We start from the raw sequence: 24,706 nt of genomic DNA on the forward strand, positions 1-24,706 counted from the left end.
TTCATACAAAACATATGTGAGTATGCTAATTATAAGTATTGCTAGTTGACAGTCCTGTGCAGTAGAAAGCTAGGTTTTATGTCTAAGCTATCCAATTTACCCACATAATCCAAAAATTTAGCATGTGGTGGCAAAATGTGAGATTCTAGATAATTCTCGAACCTTACCAAGATCTCTTTGAAAACCAGACACCTCAGATTATTGGCAATTAATTTAAAATTTTTTAATGTTTATTTATTTTTGAGAGAGAGAATGAGTGGAGGAGGGACAGAGAGAGGGAAACAGAATCTGAAGCAGGCTCCAGGCTCTGGGCTCTGGGCTCTGGGCTCTGAGCAGGGCTCAAACTCACAAACTATGAGATCATGACCCGAGCTGAAGTTGAACGCTTAACCAACTGAGCCAAGTAAAGTAAAGCAATTACTTTAAAGCAAAAGGAAAGCAAGTTAAGTCCATCAGGAGACCATAATATAAACAAATATTCTCACTCTTAATGGAACTTTCTGAAGACATGTCTGCATTTGATATATTGTTTGGTCATATATAAAAATATGTTCACAATTCAGTAATCAGTGTGGAAATAAAGTCTGATGCTACACAGACTTTTCTTTTTAGCTCCATAAAATCTAGCATAGAAGGGCGCTTGGATGGCTAGTTGGATAAGTGTCCAACTTTGGCTCAGGTTCATGATCTTGCGGTTTGTGGGTTCAAGCCCCACATCGGACTCTGTGCTGACAGCTCGGAACCTGGATCCTGCTTTGGATTCTGTGTGTGTATCTCTCTCTCTCTGGCCCTCTCCCGCTCGTACTCTCTATCTCTCAAAAATAAATAAACATTGAAAAAAATTTTTTTTAAATCTAGCATAGAGTTTGACATGTGGTAATCACTCAAAATATTTATTAACTGGGTTTATTTCCGCAAACGTGTTCTGAAATAAAAGTAATTGGGGACATAAAAGCAAGTTAAGAGCACAATAACATTACATATTATTTTTCCTTCTGTTGTTTTTTTAATTTTAACTTTTTTCTTTGTTTTTAGATTCACAGTTGAGGTATAAATCTCTTTTGAATATAGGAATTTAAAGATTTTTATATTCATAAACCAAATGAAAGTGATTTATCTCTTGCTAATGAATGTAGCAGTGGTGAGACAACTTCTTTAAGTTGTTTCAAATGGCCCTAGAACCTTTGGGCTATTTATTTATTTATTTAATTAATTTATTTAAAGGAAGAAGTGGTAAAACTTTATTTGCAAGATGTCATGATCTTATATGTTGAAAATCCTGAAGAATCCACTATAAAACTATTACAACTAATAAATGAGTTCTGCAGGATGGCAGGTATAGTACATGAGCAATATACTAAAGCCACTTGTATTTCTATATATTTGCAATGAACAATCTGACAATGAAATTTAGAAAACTATTTAACCTACAATACAACAAAATACTTAGGAGTAAATTTAACAAAAGAATTGTAAAACTTATATTTTGTAAACTACAAAAAATTATTGAATGTCCAGAACAGACAAGTCTGTAGAGACAGAAAGTGGATTAGCGCTTGCCTAATGGTGAGGGTAAAGGTCTGGGAAATGTGAAATGACTGCTGATTGATACGGGTTTCTTTTTGAGGTGATAAAGTCTGGAATTAGATGGTTGGACAACTGTGAATATAGTAAAAGCCATTGAATTTTATACTTTAAATGGATAACATGCATGGTGTGTGAATTATGTTTGAGCAGCTAAAAAGGAGAGGATAAGGTAGTCAAAAATACTGACATGAAAAGATATCTGTAGCTTAACAACATAAAAGTAAAATATATTTCTGGTTAAATTTTTTTCTCCCAAACACAACAGAGCTCAACTTGAAGCATTGCAAGTTTGTTTGCATTTTCTCTAGACTAGGTGGGTTCATGTTCTCCTTACAAACTCTTTGAAAACTGGAAACATTTGGCTAATTTAAAAAAGCCTTCTTTGTTCTAACTTTAGGGAAAGCATAAAACATAGGAAAGACTTAAGTTTCATAAATTCTAATTAGACATTTGAGTTATAACAATTAGATATATAACTTGTGTAATTAAAAGGAGTTTATTATAGTTAAGTAAATACTTTTAATATCAGATTGAAATTCAAGATTGTACTAATTTCTGCTAGTTTCTGTTTCTGATTGCCAATCTGCCTTAACAGATGGATTAGGGTATATAGAGTAAAAGAGCACTAAAAAAGACAGTTTACATCCTACAAATAAATATCTGCACCTCAGCAAAGGGACTGAAAGTATTTAAACAAATTATATGTAGTTTCTGTACTTGTTCGATGCTATTTTTTAGAGCTCATATCTGATATGGGCAGTTCTGGTTCATTGTAGAGTTCTGTATATCACCAATTTATCCCCCAAATGACACAATTCTTTGCCAAAACAAGGTAATTGGGATCCTCAATACCAGACGCCTCCATCTTGTGCTGTGACACCTTCCTGAGACCATTAATAGAAATCTTGAGTAGCTAGGGATGAGTTACTCCCAAGTAACCCAACAGCAGTGTTCTCTGATATATCAGTCAATCATAGCTAAGAACTCAAAACTCAGTATAAGAACTCAAAACTCAATACTCAGCTCCCAAAGTGTCCATTCTGGGAACAATTCATCAGATATTTTTATACTTCCTTGTAATTTTCCTGAAAATATATTATTTTGGACTCGTCACTCATTAAGTTTCAGGATTACAGTGGGGAACAAAGGGACTCTACTGGTTATGCTCCTAGTTTTGTAACTAGCCTCAGAGCAGGGGAATGGATCAACAATTCCAGGACAGCAGATTAATCTAATTTAGAAAATAAGTTACATATATGCCACATGGTAGAAGATAACAACCAAAGGTATCTAAGACTCCCCTGGAGGGCAAAAATGCTGGCTATTAAGCTATCTATACAATTTTGGCTCAAACTAGAATACAATGATCCAGCCCTACAATGTCAATTCTGAGATTACAGACTATACTGTGCAGAAACAATGGGGAATTGAACAGATTTGTGGATCAATACTTGGTTCTACATGTCTACTTCCCCCAACACCAATAGTACATTGGCAGGTAAACAAGGTCAGTGGATGTCATCTATTAGAGATGGGATGTGACCCCTAGTACTCCTAGAGGAGTAATGTGACAGCCAAATCTATGGAGGGACCCCTGTCCACACTGCCCTGTGGTCCTTGGCTATTCCTGGTCAGAAAGCTTTGAAAATCTCTTAAAAGGCCTCATAACAACCCTGAAAGGTATATACTATAAATATCCCAATGTTACAGATAAGGAAACTGAGGCACAGGGCAATTAAGGTCACAGAGCTAATAAGTGATACAGTCAGGCAATCTGACTCTAGTTCAGGGCTCTTGGTTGCTTATTATGGGCTGAATTGTGACCAAAATTCATATACTGAAGCCTTAACTCTCAGTACCTCAGAATGTGATTGTATTTGGAGACAGGGACTTTAAAGAGGTAATTAAATTAAAATGAGGTTAAAATTAGATGGCTACTAATCCAGTATGACTGCTGTTCTTATAAGATTAGGAAATTAGGACAGACACAAACGGAGGAAAGACCATAAGAAGAGAAGTTATCTAGAAGCCAAGGAAAGACATCTTAGAATGAATCCACCCCTGCTAATATATACTTTTTAATGTCTATTTATTTTTAGTTTGAGAAAGAGAGAGAGAGAGAGGCAGAGAGGCAGAGAGAAAGGGAGAGAGAGAATCCCAAGCGGGCTCTGTACACTCAGCACAGAGCCCAACACAGAGCTCAGTCCCATGACCTTGAGACCATGACCTGAATGAAAATCAAGAATCCGGTGTTTAACCAGCTGAGCCACCCAGGTGTCCCACAATTTGAGTTCTTTACTTACATTTTAGTAGGTAAAATGTAGTAAGTTCTTTACTTACATTTTTTCACTAGGAGAAAATGGAAATGTCTGAAGTCCTGTTAATGAAGTCATGGAAGAATGTTGGTTTGTTTGATATAGATGAGTTAGTGGCATTTCTAACTCGACTAGAATACATAAAATTTTAAAAAATAATTATATAAACCTTAAATAAAATTAAGTAGAATTTAGAACTTTTTTTATAAATAACTATTACGTCTATCATTCTGTTACAATAAAAATTTTCAAAAATAATTTTTTAGTAAAAAGACATTTGGGTTACTTGAAATACAAAATGATAGTTTTAAATTTCCGTATAAGGACTTACACATTTATCTCATGGTATCTCAACTGTGATAGTGGTGATTTAAAAAAAATACACTGACAACTATATTGAGTTTATAGTATGAAATAAACTCTAAGAGTCTTATATGTAATAATGCTTTTAATTCTGAAACTTATGTTGTCAGTACTACAGAGACAGTACTACTTTTATCTCCATACGAAATATTGGTGAAGTTAAGTAAATAGTATTAATGGCGACTAATACTTTACCTTAATAAAACTAGAGTCTAGGTGGCCCAACACAGAGTTACAGATTTATAGGGTGGGCTTGAGAAACTGAAACTCATTTATTCATAAGTAGTCGGTGTGTTTCTATCACTTTCATAAATAAAACTTCCAAAATGTAACTAAATAACAGTACCATCAACATAGTTAAGAAGCAACACAATTTGGCATTACAATGGAACAAAAGATGATTCAGAGTCCAAATCTGGTAGGATAATAATAATAAAAATGATAGGATTGTTTTGGGTGATTAAAAAGTCAAATTTACAAAAGTATAACAAGGGTCAGCAAGATTACTAACACTGAGATAAAATATAAAATTTTATTTACTGAACTATAATAAGATTTCTGATCTTAATATTAATGCTATTTCCTCCATTCTTCCTCAATCTTTTAATTCTCTCTGTATATTATTCAGTTTTGATGCCAGAAAGATAGAGTTAATTATCATAACAAATGTAAATGGATAGATAAGAGAAAAAAATGACAACTTGGATTGCAATAATCAAGTTTTAAATGTGAAAACTGTCTCATAGTAGACCTTATATGTGAATGTATTGTACTTTTACATCACATAGAGGTAATCTCTGATAAACTCAATGATTTATTCAAAATTTCTACCTGGTTGATTGTACTCCGGTTCACCATAGCTTTGAATGGCCAAAATCTCTGTGGAGCTGCATTTTATATCCTCAATGCCAATTCCATGCTTGGTAGTAAGATCTGAAAAGGAAGAAAGTTTACTATCAGCATAACTATTACATCAGTTTTTTGGTAATCTTTCTCATTCCACTGTGGCAATGACTCTGTTTTACTTAGTATACCATCAGAGCCAACTGAAGGCTGGGAGTGTAACACTTCAGTAAAGTCACTTGTCCTTTACATTAGCATTCATAGATTTTGTCCTCCTAACAAGCCAGCGGGCACTCTGCAGTTTTAAGCTCTACTATGTTTTCAAGTTCTGGTATGAATTTGATCAACTTTCTTAGACTGACTTTTCATTCCTTTGCTTTGACTTATAGATTGATCAGTAATTCACTTGACTTAGCCTTGTCTGCAAGGATTCCTTTAAGTCTGTGATCTATTAATGGCAAGCATCCCTGTCCTTAATGGACATCATAAATCTCCCTTTCCTCCTTTGTAATATTATACATCTTTGATGATTTCAACTGGAATTAAATAAAAAGGTAGTTAAACATTTGGGCTTAAATTGTCATTAGAAAGAATTCAACAATATTTACTAAATCTAACTGGGATAAAAACATCTACATTTTAGGTTACGATTCTCCCAGTCATCTGATTCCATGAGTCATAACCTCACTCTGTGCTTCTCCTTATATAACTAAACTCAGCCTAAGAGTTGTTAGTACTTTGTCATTGTTTATAAGAAAACAATTTTAAAAAATTAGAATAAGTCATAGGTGATTTAGCTTTATTTGTGTAATTATCTTGACATGGTTAATTTCAGAGAGGTTTTAAGTTTGCAAGTATATAAAGAGAAAGACAATAAGAAAAGAATCTCATCAACAATAATTCTAAGATTCCACAGTGTAAACTATAGACACTTCAAAAATCTGGAGGTTCAGAAAACAGTTTAATCAACGCATTTTTACAACAAACATTATTAAGTAGTTTTACAAGTAATATACTTTTAAATTTATTCTCACCTCTTTTGAAAAGCTTTTCATTTTCATCTACATAATTTATTATTTCTGGCATTAAGTTTAACGATTCCTTTAGTTTGGTGAGTGATGGAATATCAACTTCTTGTTTGAGGCTTGTAGGTATTAAGAATTCACACTCAAGCAAAATTGATGGCTGAAATAATATGTAAAACAAGTTTTTAGGGAGATTTTCCAGATAAATATTTCTGGATTCATAAACAGATATATATAATTTATATTAAATTTATATAATTTTATAACTTTAACTGGTGTACCAAATTTGATTTATTTATTTACTTATAAAGTTTATTTATTTATTTTGAGAGACAGCATCTTCACATAAGTGGAGGAGGGGCAGAGAGAGAGGGAGAGAGAGAATCCCAAGCAGGCTCTGCACTGTCAGTTCAGAGCCCAATGCAGGGCTCAACCTCACAGTGACATCATGACCTGAGCCAAAATCAAGAGTTGGACACTTAACCAACTGAGCCACCCAGGCACCCCTAATTGGTATACCAAATTTTAAACTAAACATTCAAAAATTTTAATGTTATACAAACACTTTAAAAAAACAGAGGTATAATAGCCAAAAATGTATTATAAGCAATGTTCTGAGTAATGTCTTTTATGGCTACTGATTACACTAGTGATATACAATATCCCCAGATGCAGAAATATCTTCTTTTGGGTTAATAACAAATTTTAAAAATTCTACGTTAAAAGCAGTAACTGCAGCAGATCAGAGATGGTGATTGGGGAGAAGTAAAAAGGGTAAATGAAATGGAATGGATCTTCGCTGCACTTCATTAAATACACTTCTCTTTCATTCCTACAGAACTGGATTCTATGTGCATAATTCTCAGAGCTAATGGGTGAGGAAGAGGGGGACTAGAGAAAGGGGATAATAAGTGAATTAATATTTTCACCATGTGTGTTAAAATTTTTAATTGTAAGGAAACCCTTTAAATGCCTTAAGATATGGATATATCTATCTCCTTTGAATGTTTTAAGCCCCAAATATACAATATTTTTAGTTGTCTCAAAAAAATGTTTAAAGTAATTTTATAAATGCATCTAGCAAATTTTGAGTTTGCTATGCTGCAAAAAGTTGTTTGTACTCTCAATTGCTAAAATTCTTTGTACTAATATCATAATAACAATTTTGTGTGCTATTGGAACTGTATACTAAAAAAGAGGGGTGCTTTTGAGAAATTTGATCTTTTTTTTTTTAAGTTATTTTGAGAATGAAAGAGAAAGAGAGAGTGAGCAGGGGAGGGGCAGAGAGAGAGGGAGTGAGAATCCCAAGCAGACTCCATGCTGTCAGCATAGAGCCTGCTATGGAGCTCAGACTCAGGAACCATGAGATCATGACTTGAGCCGAAATCAAGAGTCAGGCACTTAACCGACTCAGCCACCCAGGTGCCCCAAAATTTGATCTTTAATATGAAAGATGCTATCTTCCTTATTAAGCATTGGCAGCACCTAAAATGAAGTCTCAGACTATATTTATTCTTACTATTTCAGTGAGATCACTTCTCTTACATAGTGTGTGCTGTTTTGTGTTTAACTCATAAATCAAAATCAACAATTATAGCTTGTCTCCATTTTGTAAATTAGAACATGGCCACCTAATGTCTTATACCAGGTATATTTATTAAAATCATTAAGAAGGTTTTTAAATTCATTATACCTGGGCTGCAAAACAGATGAGTTTAATCAGAATATATCTGAGTAGGACCTAGGCTTCAGTATTTTATTAAAACTATCCAAGTAATTCCAATGTGTGGCTAAAGATTAGAACCATTATCTTAAATTTGACTCCACTATTAATATATTCAACTCATTACCAAATCTTTTTAAACTTGACAGTAGTAGATGGTCAATGTATTAAAATTTATAAAAGTGTGCTTTACTAACTTTTACAAAAATACTACCGAAAGCAAGTATTACAGTTTCATTTAAACCTACTGTATCTTCTAGTTTTTCCTGACAAAAGTTTTCTTTATCCATGTAAAAATCTTCTTTCACAAAATTTTTCAAATCTCCTTGAAAAGAGAAAGATTCCCTTAACAAAAAATGAAACATTAAGTTAGTGTTTACTAAAAGCAAGGTACATACTAAATGTAGTCAATCAAACTACACAATGATTAAAACTGGAGTTGAGGTAAAGCAATGATAAGATATTGATAACAACTAGACTTGTGAGCACATGAAGAATATTTTTACCTTTATTTTTCTTTTTTAGAGGGAGAAAGCTCACACAAGTGGGGGAGGGACAGAGGAAGAGAGAGAGAGAATGTTACCCAGGCTCCACGCTCAGCACAGAGCCCAACTTGGGGCTTGATCCCATGACCCTGGGATCATGATCTAAGCTAAAAATCAAGAGTTGGATGCTTAACCGACTGAGCCACCCAGGTGCCCAGAATATTTTCTCCTTTAAAAAATATTTACAACTTGGGGCACCTGGGTGGCTCAGCGGTTGGGCGTCTGACTTCAGTTCAGGTCATGATCTCGCCATTCTGTGGGTTCAAGCCTCGCATCGGGCTCTGTGCTGACAGCTCAGATCCTGGAGCCTACTTCAGATTGTGTCTCCCTCTCTCTGCTCCTTCCTACTTCAGGTGTTCATTCTCTCTCTCTCTTTCTCTCTCTCTCTCTCTCTCTCTCTCTCTCTGTCTCTCTCAAAAATAAATGAACATTAAAAAATTAAAAAAATATATTTACAACCATAAAATACCTAGGGATAAATCTAACCAAAGAGGTGAAAAATCTATATACTGAAAACTATAGAAAGCTTATGAAAGAAACTGAAGATGACACAAAAAAATGGAAAAACATTCCATGCTCCTGGATAGGAAGAACAAATATTGTTAAAATGTCAATACCACCCAAAGCAATCTACATATTCAATGCAATACTTATCAAAATAACACCAGCATTCTTCACAGCCAGATCAACCAATCCTAAAATTTGTATGGAACCAGAAAAGACCCTGAATAGCCAAAGCAATCTTGAAAAAGAAAACCAGGAGAAAAGCACGAGGCATCACAATCCTGGACTTCAAACTGTATTACAGAGCTGTAATCAAGACAGTATGGTACTGGCACAAAAACAGACACTCAGATCAATGGGACAGAATAGAGAACCCAGAAATGGACCCACAAACGAATGGCCAACTAATTTTTGACAAAGGAGGAAAGAATATCGAATGGAATAAAGACAGTCTCTTCAGCAAGTGATGCTGGGAAAACTGGACGGCGACATGCAGAAAAATGAACCTGGGCCACTTTCTTACACCATACACAAAAATAAACTCAAAATGGATGAAAGACATAAATGTAAGACAGGAAGCCATCAAAATCCTCAAGGAGAAAGCAGGCAAAAACCTCTTTGACCTTGTCTGCAGCAACTTCTTACTCAACACCTCTTCAGAGGCCAGGGAAACAAAAGCAAAAGAACTATTGAGACCTCATCAAAATAAAAAACATCTGGGGTGCCTGGGTAGCTCAGTTGGTTGAGTGTCCCACTTCAGCTCAGGTCATGATCTCGCCGTCTGTGAGTTCGGGCCCTGTACCCGGCTCTGTGCTGACAGCTCAGAGCGTGGAGCCTGTTTCAGATTCTGTGCCTCCCTCTCTCTCTGCCCCTCCCCTGCTCATGCTCTGTCTCTCTATCACTGAAAAATGAATAAACCTTAAAAAAATAAAAATTATAAAAAATAGGGGCGCCTGAGTGGCTCAGTAGATTAAGCATCTGACTTTGGCTCAGGTCATGATCTCATGGTTCATGAGTTCAAGCCCCACATCGGGCTCTGTGCTGACAGCTCAGAGCCTGGAGCCTGCTTCAGATTCTGTGTCTCCCTCTCTCTCTGCCTCTCCCCCTCTCACACTCTTTTTCTCTCAAAAATACATAAATATACATACACACATACATACATACATAAAAAGCTTTTGCACAGCGAAGGAAACAATCAGCAAAACTAAAAGGCAGCTGACAGAATGGGAGAAGATATTTGCAAACGACATATTAGATAAAGGGTTAGTATCCAAAATCTATAAAGAACTCATCAAACTCAACACCCAAAAAAACAAATAATCCAGTGAAGAAATGGGCAAAAGACAAGAATAGATACTTCTCCAAAGAAGACATCCAGATGGCCAACTGACACATGAAAAAATGCTCAACATCACTCATCATCAGGGAAATACAAATCAAGACCACAATGAGATACCACCTCACACCTGTCAGAATGGCTAACATTAACAACTCAGGCAACAGATGTTAGCGAGGATGTGGAAAGAGAGGATCTCTTTGGCATTGCTGGTGGGAATGCAAACTGGTGCAGCCACTCTGGAAAACAGTATGGAGGTTCCTCAAAAAATTAAAAATAGAACTACCCTGTGACCCAGCAACTGCACTACTAGGTATTTATCCAAGGGATACAGGAATGCTGTTTTGAAGGGGCACATGCACCCCAATGTTTATAGCAGCACTATCAACAATAGCCAAAGTATGGAAAGAGCCCAAATGTTCATCGATGGATGAATTAATAAAGAAGATGTGGTATACAGATATACAATGGAGTATTACTTGGCAATCAAAAAGACTGAAATTTTTCCATTTGCAACTACATGGATGGAACTAGAGGGTATTATGCCAAGCAAAATTAGTCAGAGAAAGACAAATATATGACTTCACTCATATGAGGACTTTAAGGCACAGAACAGATGAACATAAGGAAAAGGAAACAAAAATAATATAAAAGCAGGGAGGGAGACAAAACAGAAGAGCTTCATAAATATGGAGAACAAACTGAGGGTTACTGGAGGGGTTGTGGGAGGCAGGATGGGCTAAATGGGTAAGGAGCATTAAGGAATCTACTCCTGAAATCATTGTTGCACTATATGCTAACTAACTTGGATGTAAATTAAAACAAAAACAAAAACAAAAACAAAAACAATTACCCATAAAATCTTTTGAGACAGTATTAACAATCATTTTAAGTTGTATTTTTGTTAACAAATTGCAACAGAGATAATATGACCTTCTTTGACTTCGGTAAACTTAAGTAGAAAAAGTTTTATATTTAATGTTGATAATTTTAAAGACAGGTCTATCTTAATTAAATCAATAAACTTAAATTCTTTTAAATGCCAAATATAATATATATATATAATCAACATTGGACAATTAAGTACCTGAAGAAATTAGCTTCTGTGAAGATCTGTCCTTTGAAATCTAAAATGGGGTCATTTATCAAATATAGTTTTAGCCTACTCAACAGAGTATGCAAAGTTGGTAGCTGACTTTTATAGGACATCAAGCTATTTACAAAAATTATTTCTTCATCAATAGAAAAATCTGGAAAAAAAAAGAAATGTAAAGGAATAAGAAAAAAATCTAAAAGTTACACAACGGGATCTAGATAGTTACTGCAGTCAGCCATTAGATATAGGTGGGATTTTCAAACACACTTTAAAGTCCTTAGTTCTTCATTGTATTGTGCATATAAAGCATGCTGCATAGGATTAGCATATAGGTAAAAGCTCAATAGATTTTAGTATTACTTAGTACAGCGAGTAGTAACCAAACATCCTGAAAGAGTTGTAATGCTTCATTTTTTATTTTTCAACAGAGATTAGTTTAATCAAGGGAGGAAAATATCTTACGGCCTTATGCTTCAAAACAACTAGGAGTAGCTTAAGCAAAGTTGTAAAGAAATAAAGGCATTTGACTTTTTCTGAACCTAGTCTTTTCTTTGCATCATTTTACCTCTTTTTTGTTTGTTTGTTTTTCAGTTTTTTATTTACTTGGAGAGATAGAGAGCAAGTGGGGGAAGGGCAGAAAGAGAGGGAGAGAGAAATCCCAAGCAGGCTCCGCACTGTCAGCGCAGAGCCCGATGAGGGGTTCAATCTCACAGACCGTAGAAATCATGACCTGAGCTGAAGTGAAGAGCTGGAAGCTTAACCAACTGAGCCACCCGGGTGCCCCGAATCATTTTACCTCTTAAAGTCTCTAATTCATCCCCAGAGATTCTGAGATGTAGAGAATGGAGATGGTCTACAAAACCTACGAATGAGATCAACTCAGATTCTATCATTGCAATGATAAAAAAAAAAAAAAAATTGTTTCTATTGTAAATTAGAGGTAGAAAATTATAGTCAATTTTACAACGAAAGTTATATGGCAAGATCTACTTGAGAAGTGTGATACATATTATATATTAGGAAACACTATAGCTAACAGTTAATTGCTGGAATAAATTTCTCCTATCCCCACCCTACGATGTTCAAGTTATTTTAAAATCTTAGCCAACTGTGTCAGTGCTTTAAACAGTTTCTGAGCCAAGGGAGAGAACATAAAACTTGCTCCTGTTCTTCAGTGAGATCCTGAGTGGAAAGAGGAAAAGGAAAATCTAAGTTCAGATGAAAAACTGCTCAGAAAGCCAAATTTCAAAAGCAAAAGCCCCACTGAGGGAGGAGCAACAGTCTCTTGTTCTGGGTAGTGGCCTTTCAGTTAGGTACTTTTAGAATGGCATGAGAGACAAATAGCATGGAGTGATGTCTCCCATAACCAATTACATCATTGATATGCATATGTTTAATAAATATGTGGTGTTAAGAAGGCAGCCAGGAAACATCCCTTTGCCTGGTGCTACCTTGAAATGCCAAGAAAACTTGTTCTATAAACTGGCCTCCTAAGAGATTACTTACTGAACCTGTTAAGTTCCTAATAATTTCTTGGCCAAGAGTTCTCAATTTCATGGCATAGTTCTTTTATATACCAAAGAAAGCCAGCCAATCAATTCAATGTCTAAATAGGGCCTATGTGAGACCATTTAAGATTGTTCATTCATACATCCATTCTGTAAGTATTAACGAAGTCATATTCATAGCAAAACCACAAACAGCATTTGTTTATATCCCTGTCTCCACCTTGCACTTCCAAACACAGGCCCTCTAGCCATCTTCCCTTCCAACGGCTCATCCTAGTATTTCTGTGAGTGCATGGAAACATCTATCAGTTATGAAGTCCTGTTTTCCAAGCACCCTTTTTTGAAAGAGCCACTTGAGGGCAGCATCACACCATAACCAACGTTCTTTGTAACCACACAATAATTGTTTTAGGAAGGGTACTACTTCCTATAGTCTTAAGGGTACTACTTCCTTAAGTCTACATTTCCTGGAGTTCTTACTTTCTTACAGCTCTTCTATGTACCAACATGGATATGAGGAGACTATTTTCTTCTATTGTAAACGAGTGTTAAATTGTTATAAAGAACAAAATTTTAGCTAGTTAACTATGAAAAGCAACAGAAAATAGAGGTCTACTGACATGAAAGACAAGTTTATTCTTGGCAGAAGATTCTTGTGTCTTCCTAGGAAACCCAAGATAACTAAATGAAAACAAATAAAGGAGTTCACTAGGTGTCTGATAAAAAAAATAAAATCTATGGTTTTCAAACATATAAAAACCTCAAAAGTTAATGGAAAAATTCATTCATAATGGTGACAAGTATACAAACATTGAAGAAGCAACATAACAAAAATGAGCAAGAAAGTATAGGCAGGAAACTAAAACTTTAATGAAGACCATTAAAAACTGAATAAAAGCCCAGATAAACCATTTTCCTGGCTAGTAAGACTAACTATGGTAAAAAAAAAAAAAAAAAAAAAAAGTAAAAATACCAATGACATTTCAATTTGTCAAGAGATCTGTTTTGGAATGTGGAAAACCGATTTACTGAAAGTAAATCTGGAAGAATAAGGACATGAGAGTAGGGAAAAAAAATTTTAAAAGCAAAAACATATAAACTATTAATACATGTTATAATTATATATTAAATAGTTAAAACTGTATGATACAATTACAGATAAATCAATAGAATATAATAGAAAATCCAGAAACATTCTAATGTGGGCAAGGATTTAGCATATTTTGTAAGTGGCATTTCTAAACAGTAGAGAAAGGAAAGACTATTCCATAAATGAAACTGAGACAACTGCCAACACATTTGGAAAAAATATTTTTTATTCTTACTTTTATTTATATTTTTAATGTTTATTCATTTTTTGAGTGAGAGAGAAAGAGAGCATGAGTGGGGGAGGAGCAGAGAGAGAGGCAGACACAGAATTCAAAGCAGGCTCCAGGTTCTGAGCTGTCAGCACAGAGCCCAACACGGGCCCGAACCCACAAGACATGAGATCATGACCTAAGCCAAAGTTGGATGCTTAACCAACTGCACTATCAGGCACCCTGACATCTGTACTTTTAAAGATATACCAAAGTCTTAAGGAAAACCTTAAAGAAAATATGAATAAATATTTATCTAATTTAAGGAAGAATTTTCTAAGTATAAAAGCAATGAAAGAAACCTTAAAAGAAAACACTAATGAAACTAGTTAATTTCAAATATATTAAATGTATCTTTTAACAAATATATCTTCTATTCTTATATTTAATATATATAATAGAAAAATAGATAGGGGCGCCTGGGTGGCTCAGTCAGTTGAGCGTCTGACTTCAGCTCAGGTCATGATCTTGCAGTTTGTGAGTTCGAGCCCCGCATCAGACTCTGTGCTGACAGCTTGGAGCCTGGAGCCTGCTTCAGATTCTGTGTCTCCTTCTCTCTCTGCCCCTCCCTCACTTGTGTTCTGTCTCTATCAAAAATAAATGTAAAAAAAATTTTTTTAAATAGATAAAAGTGAGAATCATTTCACAAAATAAAAATATATAAATGGCCAGTAAACATGAATAATTTTTAAAATACAAGTAAAAACATAATTTTTGTCCATCACATTGGTTAAAATATATTAACATAATATTAGTAGTAATATACCCAATGATGATAAGGTTGCTGTGAACAGGGTATCCTCATATCATGCTAGTGGACAAATAGCTAAAAGAAATACATATATCAGGTAATTCCACTTCCACAAATTCACTCCAAGGAAAGAATTGGAAATGGAAGCATACGTTCATGTACATATTTGAAATTAAAAACAACATTAGTGGGGTGCCTGGGTGGCTCAGTCGGTTAAGTGTCCAACCCTGGTTCAGGTCAGTGAGATCAGGTCATGATCTCACAACTCGTATGCCGACAGCTCAGAACCTGGAGCCTGCTTCAGGTTCTGCATCTCCCTCTCTCTCTGCCCTTCCCCTGCTCATGCACAGTCTCCCAAAAATAAATAAACATTAAAAAATTTTTTAACTAAAAAAAACATTAGTGTCCTCAAATTGGGAGATGTATGATACATACATAAGATTTAAAACTGGGGTCATTAAAAGCCATGCTTTTTTTTTATTATTTAAATCCAAGTTAGTTAACATAGAGGGCAATAATGATTTCAGGAGTAGAATTTAGGGATTTCTCACTTACATAGAACACCCAGTGTTCATTCCAACAAGTGCTCCACTTAATGCCCATCACCTATTTAGCCCATCCCCCCACCCAACACCCCTCCAGCAACCCTGTTTGTTCTCTGTATTTAAGAGTCTCTTTATGGTTTGCTTCCCTGTTTTTATCTTATTTTTGCTTCCCTTCCTTTATGTTCATCTGTTTTGTATCTTAAATTCCACATATGAATGAAATCATATGATATTTGTCTTTCTCTGACTGACTTATTTTGAAAAGCCATGCTTTTGAAGATAACTATGTGCTGAAATGTTCCCAATGTTAATATTTAAAAATAATATAATACAGACAAAATATGATCTCAAGAGTAAAATGATTTATGTTTAGATTATAGATTTGGAAGTTTTTAATAAAGGGATATTCTATATATTTAGAATGTAGATATTTTTTAATAGACGTAGAAAACATAGTTCAGTCCTCATTCATGATCAAAAGCTATTAGCAAACTCAGAACAGAAAGAGCTTCCTCAGCCCAATAAATTCTTTCAACATTTCACCATTGAAACTGATGTAAACACTGTAAATGATTCACCACTGAAATGGTATTTACATCATTCTTAATGGTGAAACATTAGAGTATCTTCTTTACTGCCAAGAACAAAACAAAGATGGCAACCAACACTGCTTGAATTGAACAATGTACTGGAGGTCCTAGTCAGCATAGTAAGACAAAAAAAAAAAAAGATATAAATGTAAAGTCAGAAACAGACAGCCAACAAAATCAATGTCATAAAGAGATACCTGTAGACACTCTCACTGTAGCATTATTCACAATAGCCAAGGCATGGAAACCATGTAAGTGTCTGTCCATAGATGAATGGATAAAGAAAATGTGCTTTAAAGAAAATATGTTTTATACACACACACACACACACACACACACACACACACACACACACACACACAAATATTGTTCAACCTTAAAAAATAAGGAAATCCTGCTATTTGCAATATGAATGAACATTAAAGGACATTTTGCTAAGTGAAATAAACAAGGCAGAGAACAACAAATACTGCATGGTATGACTTATATGTTGAATCTAAAAAAAAAGTAGGACTCATGAAAACAGAGAGTAGAATGGTGGTTGCCATGGGGCTGGGCTGTGGGGAAATAGGGAGAGACTGGTAAAACAGACAAACTTCCAGAATAAGGTGTGAGGATCTGATGTATAACATGGTAACTATCATTGATAATACTGTAGTGAATAACTGAAATTTGCTAAAAGAATAGAACCTAAGTGTGTTCTTACCAAAAAAAAAAAAAAAAGAAGAAGAAGAAGAAGAAAGTGAATATGTGAAGTGATGGATGTGTTAATTCAATGAATGGGAATCTTTCACAATGTATATGTATGTTAAGTTACCACATTGTACACTTTAAATATATTACAATTTTTATTTATTAATTATACTTCAATAAAGCTGGAAAAATATATGGGTGGTTGATGAAGCCAGAGACTGATGCTTTTTATTATAAACTTTGAATAACTATTTGCCTCTCTAAACTAAATGCATGTGCAACTTTCTTAAAAAATTAAAAATAAAGTGATCTTTACTCTGAAAACTATAGAACATTTATGAATGAAACTGAAGAGGACACAAAGAAATGGGAAAAAATTCCATGCTCATGGACTGGAAGAAAAAACATTGTTAAAATATCTATACTACCCACAGCAATCTACACATTTAATGCAATCTCTATCAAAATACCACCAGCATTTTTCACAGTGCTAGAACAAACAATCCTAAAATTTGTATGGAACCATCAAAGACCCCAAATGCCAAAGCAATTCTGAAAAAGAAAAGCAAACCTGGAGGCATCGCAGTTCCAGACTTCAAGCTATATTACAACGCTGCAGTAATCAAGACAGTAGGGTATCAGCACAAAAACAGACACATAGATCAATGGAACAAAATAGAAAACTCAGAAATAGACCCACAACTATACGGTCAACTCATCTTTGACAAAGCAGGAAAGAATATCCAATGGAAAAAAGACAGTCTCTTCAAAATGGTGTTGGGAAAACTGGATAGCAACATGCAGAAGAATGAAACTGGGCCACTTTCTTACACTACACACAAAAATAAATTCAAATGGATGAAAGACCTAAATGTGAGACAGGAAATCATCAAAATCCTAGAGGAGAACACAGGCAACAACCTCTTTGACCTTGGTTGGAGCAACTTCTTCTTAGACATGCCACCAGAGGCAAAGGAAACAAAAGCAAGAATGAACTATTGGAACTTCATCAAGATAAAAATCTTCTGCACAGCAAAGGAAACAACAAAACTAAAAGCTAGCCTACAGAATGGGAGAACATATTTTCAAATGACATATCTGATAAAGGATGAGTCTCCAAAATCTATAGAGAACTTATCAAACTCAACACCTGAAAAACAAATAATCCAATTAAGAAATGGGCAGAAGACATGAATAGACATTTTTCCAAAGAAGACATCCAGATGGCTAACAGACACATGAAAAGATGCTCAATATCACTTATCATCAGGGAAATACAAGTCAAAACCACGATGAGATATCACCTTACACCCTATCAAAATGGTTAAAATTAACAATACAGAAAACAACAGATACTGGCAAGGATGCAGAGAAAGGAGAACCCTTTTACACTGGTGGTGGGAATGCAAACGGGTGCAGCCACTCTGGAGAACAGTATGGAGGTTCCTCAAAAAGTTAAAAATAGAACTACCTTATAATTCAGCAATTGCAGTACTAGGTATTTACCTAAAGGATACAAAAATACAGATTGAAAGGGGTACACACACCCTGATGTTTATAGCAGCATTATCAAAAACAAATTATGAAAAGAGCCCAAATGTCCATCAACTGATGAATAGACAAAGAAGATGTGGTTTATATATACAGTGGAATATCATTCAGCCATCAAAAAGAATGAAATTTCACCATTTGCAATGATGTGGATGGTGCTAGAGGATATTATGTTAAGCAAAATAAATCAGAGAGAGACAGCTACCATATGATTTCACTCACATGTGGAATTTAGGAAACAAAATTGCTGAACATATGGGTAGGGAAAAACAAAAGAGAGAGAGAGGGAAGCAAACCATAAGAGACTCTTAACAATAGAGAACAAACTGAGGGTTGATGGAGGGAGGTGGATGGGGGATGAGATAAATGGGTGATGGGTATTAAAGAGGACACTTGTTATGATGAATCACCAAATTCTACTCCTGAAACCAATATTAAACTAGAATTTAAATAAAAATGTAGAAATTTTTAAATTAAATTATATTACATTAAATTAAAAATAAAGCTACATTTACATTTGATTATATATTACTGGGATGTCTAAAAGGATATGCATAAAATTATTACATTTACTGACAAATAACATGTGAATGTTGTAGCAAAATTGCTACATATCAACAAACCAACAAACAATAAAAGAAAATTACCCACTGTTTTTGTCTTAAAGAAATATATGTTTTGAAATCAACTTATAATTTAGTAATTAATGACATTCTTTTAAGACAGAGAATTTACAGTATCAACTGAATTTCAAAGCATAATGCATTCCTTTTGATTTAAACATTGAGACCAAAGTATCTATAAATCTGGCAGCAATCAATATAGCTGCAAAGAAAATAAATCAAATTGCAAATGTAAATTTATAAAATGATGTCTAATAACATAAGACCCCAAAGGCAATATAGGATATATATTTAGGAAACCCAAGCATATTTCTTAAAATTTTTTTAATGTTTACTTATTTTTGAGAGAGAGAGAGAGACAGCCCAAACAGGGGAGGGGCAGAGAGAGAGAGGGAGATACAGAATCTGAAGCCAGCTCCAGACTCTGAGCTGGCATAGAGCCCAACACTGGGCTCAAACCCATGAACCATGAGATCATGACCTGAGCCAAAGTCGGACACTTAACCGAGGCACTCAGGCACCCGACCCAAGCATATTTTCATTCAGTGAATAGTAGTTAAAGAAGCTTCTGACTCTAGTTGATGGTAGATATTATGAAGTTTGCCAATAACAGCTTCTGGTTTTCCACATTAATAATAATAGCTATGTTTGTGTATCTGTTATTTTTATACACCATCTCTTTACATGTACATATATATTAGTTGATCCCTATATTTCTATTATTTTTTTTAATTTTATTTTTTTATTTTTAGAGAAAGAGAGTGCACAAGCAGTAAGGAGGGACAGAGGGAGAGAGAGAATCTTACGCAGGATCCACACTCAGTGAGAAGCCAAATACACAGCTCTATCTCACAACCCTGAAATCATGACCTGAGCTGAAATCAAGAGTAAGGTGTTCAGTCGACTGAGCCACCCAGGTACCCCTGAATCCCCACATTTTTATAAGAAAATTAGAAGAATTAAAAGAAATTATAGAAGAAAATTGAAAACCATAATTTTTAATAACCGTCCCCAAATTGCACCACTTTTTAAGAGTAGATTCAGACTATGATCAAATCCTCTGACTCCAAATTCAGATTATTCCTAATACATCATTCTCTCAAGTTTAGTCTTTAATGAAATTTCTTACTCTCTTTCATCTCAAACTATAAGAGGGATTTAACTCTATATCCTCACACACCTGTTTGCCAACATTAAAAATCTTATACACAATTTATGTATTTGCATAAAAACAGTAGTAAAAGGACCAAATTATTATATATTATTTGTTAGGTTATTGTAGCTCAAGCTATAGCATACCTTAAACTTTAAGTCTTTTTATTTTAAAAGGGAATAGGCTGTTCCACATACAAGAAAAGTAGTTCTCAGCAAGTTGGAAGAATTCAACACCCTTTAGGAAGATGAAAATTTGGAATATAATTTGGATAAAATGTACTTTAATTATTATTTATGGTAAGTTTGTAAAAACTAGGTGAATTTCCTGATCTAATACTGCAACTATTCCATCTCTACTTTGAATTATAGTTTCACATAAATTAGATGAGACAGAAAATCTTTAGTATATTTTGGAAAATAAAATACAGCCATCATTTAATAATCTACTACTTTAAAGTTATACCAGGTTGCTGTGTCATCAGATCCTTGCACAGATGCTAATATCATTGTAGTAATATGATGTGAACACACTATGATCAAGTCCCTGATGCTATTTTGAGGCCCAGCACACATAAACTCCAAAAACAACCAAATTCACAAAAAGGGGATGAAGATGAAAGAGAAGTATTTCCATAATGTGGCAAAGCTTGGAATTATAATTTTGCAGGTGGATACCTTTAATAAAATAGAAAAATTAAAAATCCAATGTAAAAAATTCACCAAAATGAACTGTATGTTACTAAGATATGTTTTATAATGATAGAAATAACAAATGTTTTACCTTCATTCTCTGCTTGAATTGCTGGATATTTTTCTAAACCGCTGACAAGTGTAAAGACTTCAGTGTAGTCCTCATGGGTGTATAAACTGGTTTCCTCTACTTCACTTTGGGAGTTTGGGTTTGAACTTGGAACAACTTCCTCAAATTCACAGTTAATCTGGGTCACCATTCCTGTGATTGTTCTTCTATGACAGTATAAAATTACTGATTTTATGTATGTCATTTTAAAGCATCTTTATTTAACAAATAGTATATGTTCATTGTAAAATTACAAAATTCCAACAGACACAGAGAAAAATTACCCATAGCCCCAATACTCAAGAGATTTAAAAAATTGTGTACTTTTTAAATTACTTTTGAATATTTTTACACAAAAGTGGATTCATGCACATATGAAACCTGCCTTTTCTGGTAAACAATAAAATATGAGTACATTTACATATCAATCAATGTACACTCACTTTATTTTTGAACACATGAACAGGATCCTATTGTATTGGTAAACCATAATTGACTCAAACAGTTCCCTATTATTGGCAATTTAAATTTGTTATAATCATTTGCTATTATAATGCAAGGAATATCTTTATGCACTTGCCTAATTGTTTTCTCAAAATGTTTCCTAAAAACGGAAATGATGAGGTTAAAGGTATGCAGATTTGCCATGCATTGCCAAATTGCCATAGTGTTGGGTATTCAATGTCTGCTTTTCCATATCACTATCCAACATTTTATATTCTGTTCTTCAAACTAGGAAGCTGATCTCCATGACCAAACTAAACTCTCTTGCCCTCTGGCTTCTGGTTGGGTTCAGCCAATAGGAAGCCAATAGGAAGCATTGGCAGATCAAAGGTGGGAAGAGAGGTCTGGATATTATTCTTCCCAAATCCTTCTCTTCTGGGCCAGTTTCAAAGTGGCTGCATTCTTCTACCAATGGTTACATCTCTTGTCAGACAGCCCCTCTCCTATAACTAGCTGCAGTTCTTACTGGGTTGATTACTGCTCAGTCCTTTTGCTGCTTCAAGCTTAGAGTGTTAACAACTTCCTGCAGTTGCTTAATCTGGGCACATTTTTTGTCTCCCTTGACTTTGCCCATACTTTGCCTGTTTGCTGATTCATCCAGGTATATCTGTCACTGTCTGTAACATTGGGATATTTGGACTTATGAGAGATTTTTAAAATAATGTTTATTTAGTTTTGAGAGAGAGAGAAAGAGAGAGAGAGAGTGAGAAAGCATGATTGGGGGAGGAAGGAGGGGGGGCAGACAGAGGATCCAAAGCAGGATCTGCGCTGACAGCAGCAAGCCTGATGCAGGGCTTGAACTCACAAGCTGTGAGATCATGACCTGAGCTGAAGCTGGACACTTAACCAACTGAGCCACCCAGGTGCCCCCTTATAAGAGATCTTTTTAATGAATTTTCTAACAAATAATTATATTATTGGCTACACAGTCTAATATGCCTTTTAGCTATATATTCTAATATACCTTTTTCTCCCTGATATCCTAAACTATTTTAGCCTCACTGATTCCCTACACAGACTGAGAGAACCAAAATCAATATAACTCCCCAATGTAACTGGAGAAAAATGAATATGCCATATCTTCAAATCACATATAGAAAATTCTCTAAAGTTTCTCCTTTACTCTTTAAGATAATGCAAGGTACAAGAAAAAAATTTTCAACTCACCCAGGTCCATATTACTCATAAGACCATTGATTCCTATGTGAATCTTTATACACTTAAGTTTAGCACTTATATCACAGTTATCCTTTTGGTTTTAAATATTACTGATAGGGTGAGCACTTTGTAATAATCCTTGGTAGTACCGTTTTGAGAAAACCCAGAGAAATCTCTTTCCCTAGATATAAAGGTTCTATGAAGAAAAGTATTTCCTGGATCTCCTCCTACCTCCTTGTCCAATATTATCTATTCTTTGCTCACTGGTGTCTCCTCCTCTGCCTAACCTGTAGATACTGGTATTTCCCAGGCTTCCAGTCTAGATGGTGTTTGCTGTCTTTCCATATCATGGTACTTGGGTAAGTTCATCCACTCCAATTCACTAATTCCTTAATCTAAAAGAAATATTTACTGAGCGTCTATAATGTGCTAACACCATTTTAGGCACTGAGAATGGAGTGGTAAAACAAAACAGTGTTCTTACCCTCATGAAGTTTACCTATTAGTAGGATGATAAACAAACAAACAAACAAACAAACAAATAACATAATGTCAGGTGGGGGAAAACTGTTATGAATAAAATATTAGGACTTCAAGTAACAGCCAGAGGGTTGGTAAAAGGTATATTTTAGAGAGGGTAGTTAGTGAACGTCCAGCTGAGGAGCTGATAATTCCACAGCTACCTGAATAATCGTAGGGTACTCTGGGGAACAAGGTTGGCATATTCTAAGAAAAGCAGAAAGAACAGGGTGACTGGAACAGAATAAGGTTAGATACATAGGCAGGGACAAGATCATGTTGGACATTATAACATCTGCAAGAACTTTGGATTTTACTCTACATGCAATGGCATATGGTCAGTAAGTTATAACATCTGATTTGTGTCTTAAAAAAAAAATTCCAGGCAAAGTCCTAGAAGAAAAGAGGAGTAAATCCTCATGATTTGGATTAAGCAAAGCCTTCTCAGATATGATGCCAAAAGCCCAGTGACAAAAGAAAAAATGGATAAATTGGACTTCATCAAAATAAAAAAAAAATGCGCTCCAAAGGATACCATCAAGAAAGCAAAAAGACAATCCACAGAAGAAAATATTTATAAATCATGTATCTGATAAGAGACTTGTATCTAGAATATATAACAAACGCTTAAAATTCAATTATAAAAAGACATATAAACCGACTAAAAAATGTGCAAAGAACTTGAATAAACATTTTCTCAAAGAAGATAAAGGCCAATAATTACATAAAAAGATGCTAAACATCATTAGCCATGAGGGAAATGCAAATCAAAGTACAATGACATACAATGAGCCACCCATTAGGATGGCTATAATCAGAAAGACAGCAAACAATAAGTGTTGGCAAGGATGTAAACAAATTGTGACCTTCATACACTGTGGGTAGACATGCAAAATGGTACAGTTGCTTGAAAAATTTGGCAATTCTTCAAACAGTTAAACACTGAGTTACCATGTGATCTAGCAATTCTACTATTAGAGAAATTAAATGATATGTATGCACAAAAACTCATCCACAGATCTTGATAGCAGCATTACTCATACTTGCCCAAAACTGAAAACAACCTAAATGTCTATCAACTAAAAATGGATAAATAAAATGTGCTATGTCCACACAATGGAATATTATTTGGCCCCCCAAAAAACGAAGTGTCAATACATGCTACAACACAGATGAACCTTGAAAACATTTTGCTATGTGAAAAAAGATCCCATATTGTATGTGTCATATTGTGTTTTATTTAAAAAAAATTTTTTTTACATTTATTCATTTTTGAGAGACAGAGAGAGACAGAGCACAAGTGGAGGAGGGGCAGAGAGAGAGGGAGACACAGAATCCAAAGCAGGCTCCAGGCTCTGAGCTGTCAGCACAGAGCCTGATGTGGGGTTCGAACCCACAAGCCATGAGATCATGACCTGAGCCGAAGTCAGATGCCTAACCGACTGAGCCATCCAGGTGCCCCATATTGTGTTTTATAAGAAATGTATATTTTGTCTTCATCTCTATTTATGGCAAGGAACTCCTAAGGCCTTTGGAACTTCCTAAGTATTGTAAGTGATAAAGGTATATTTGGTTATGTTAATGAGGTGACTTTTGGAAAACTGCCTGTTGCCCA

At 34.8% G+C, this 24,706-nt stretch overlaps 1 protein-coding gene across 12 annotated transcripts in view; it reads right to left on the reverse strand.

Moving 5' to 3' along the window:
• Positions 1-24,706, reverse strand: part of SHOC1 (shortage in chiasmata 1) — an 85,566-nt gene that overhangs the window by 46,911 nt on the left and 13,949 nt on the right. For 8 of the 12 annotated variants that reach the window (XM_045042838.1, XM_045042840.1, XM_019816321.2 and 5 more), the window contains 6 exons: positions 20,893-21,077; positions 11,329-11,491; positions 8,105-8,201; positions 6,143-6,293; positions 5,097-5,198; positions 3,928-4,033 (listed from right to left, as the gene is read on the reverse strand). In XM_045042838.1, the coding sequence (XP_044898773.1) occupies positions 3,928-4,033; positions 5,097-5,198; positions 6,143-6,293; positions 8,105-8,201; positions 11,329-11,491; positions 20,893-21,077 (804 nt within the window). The remainder of the gene's footprint in view (positions 1-3,927; positions 4,034-5,096; positions 5,199-6,142; positions 6,294-8,104; positions 8,202-11,328; positions 11,492-20,892; positions 21,078-24,706) is intronic. The other 4 variants (XM_045042834.1, XM_045042843.1, XM_045042836.1 and 1 more) reach the window with 2 other exon arrangements.

The sequence above is a fragment of the Felis catus genome, chromosome D4, assembly GCF_018350175.1.
Source record: "Felis catus isolate Fca126 chromosome D4, F.catus_Fca126_mat1.0, whole genome shotgun sequence".
Classification (NCBI taxonomy): Eukaryota; Metazoa; Chordata; class Mammalia; order Carnivora; family Felidae; genus Felis; species Felis catus.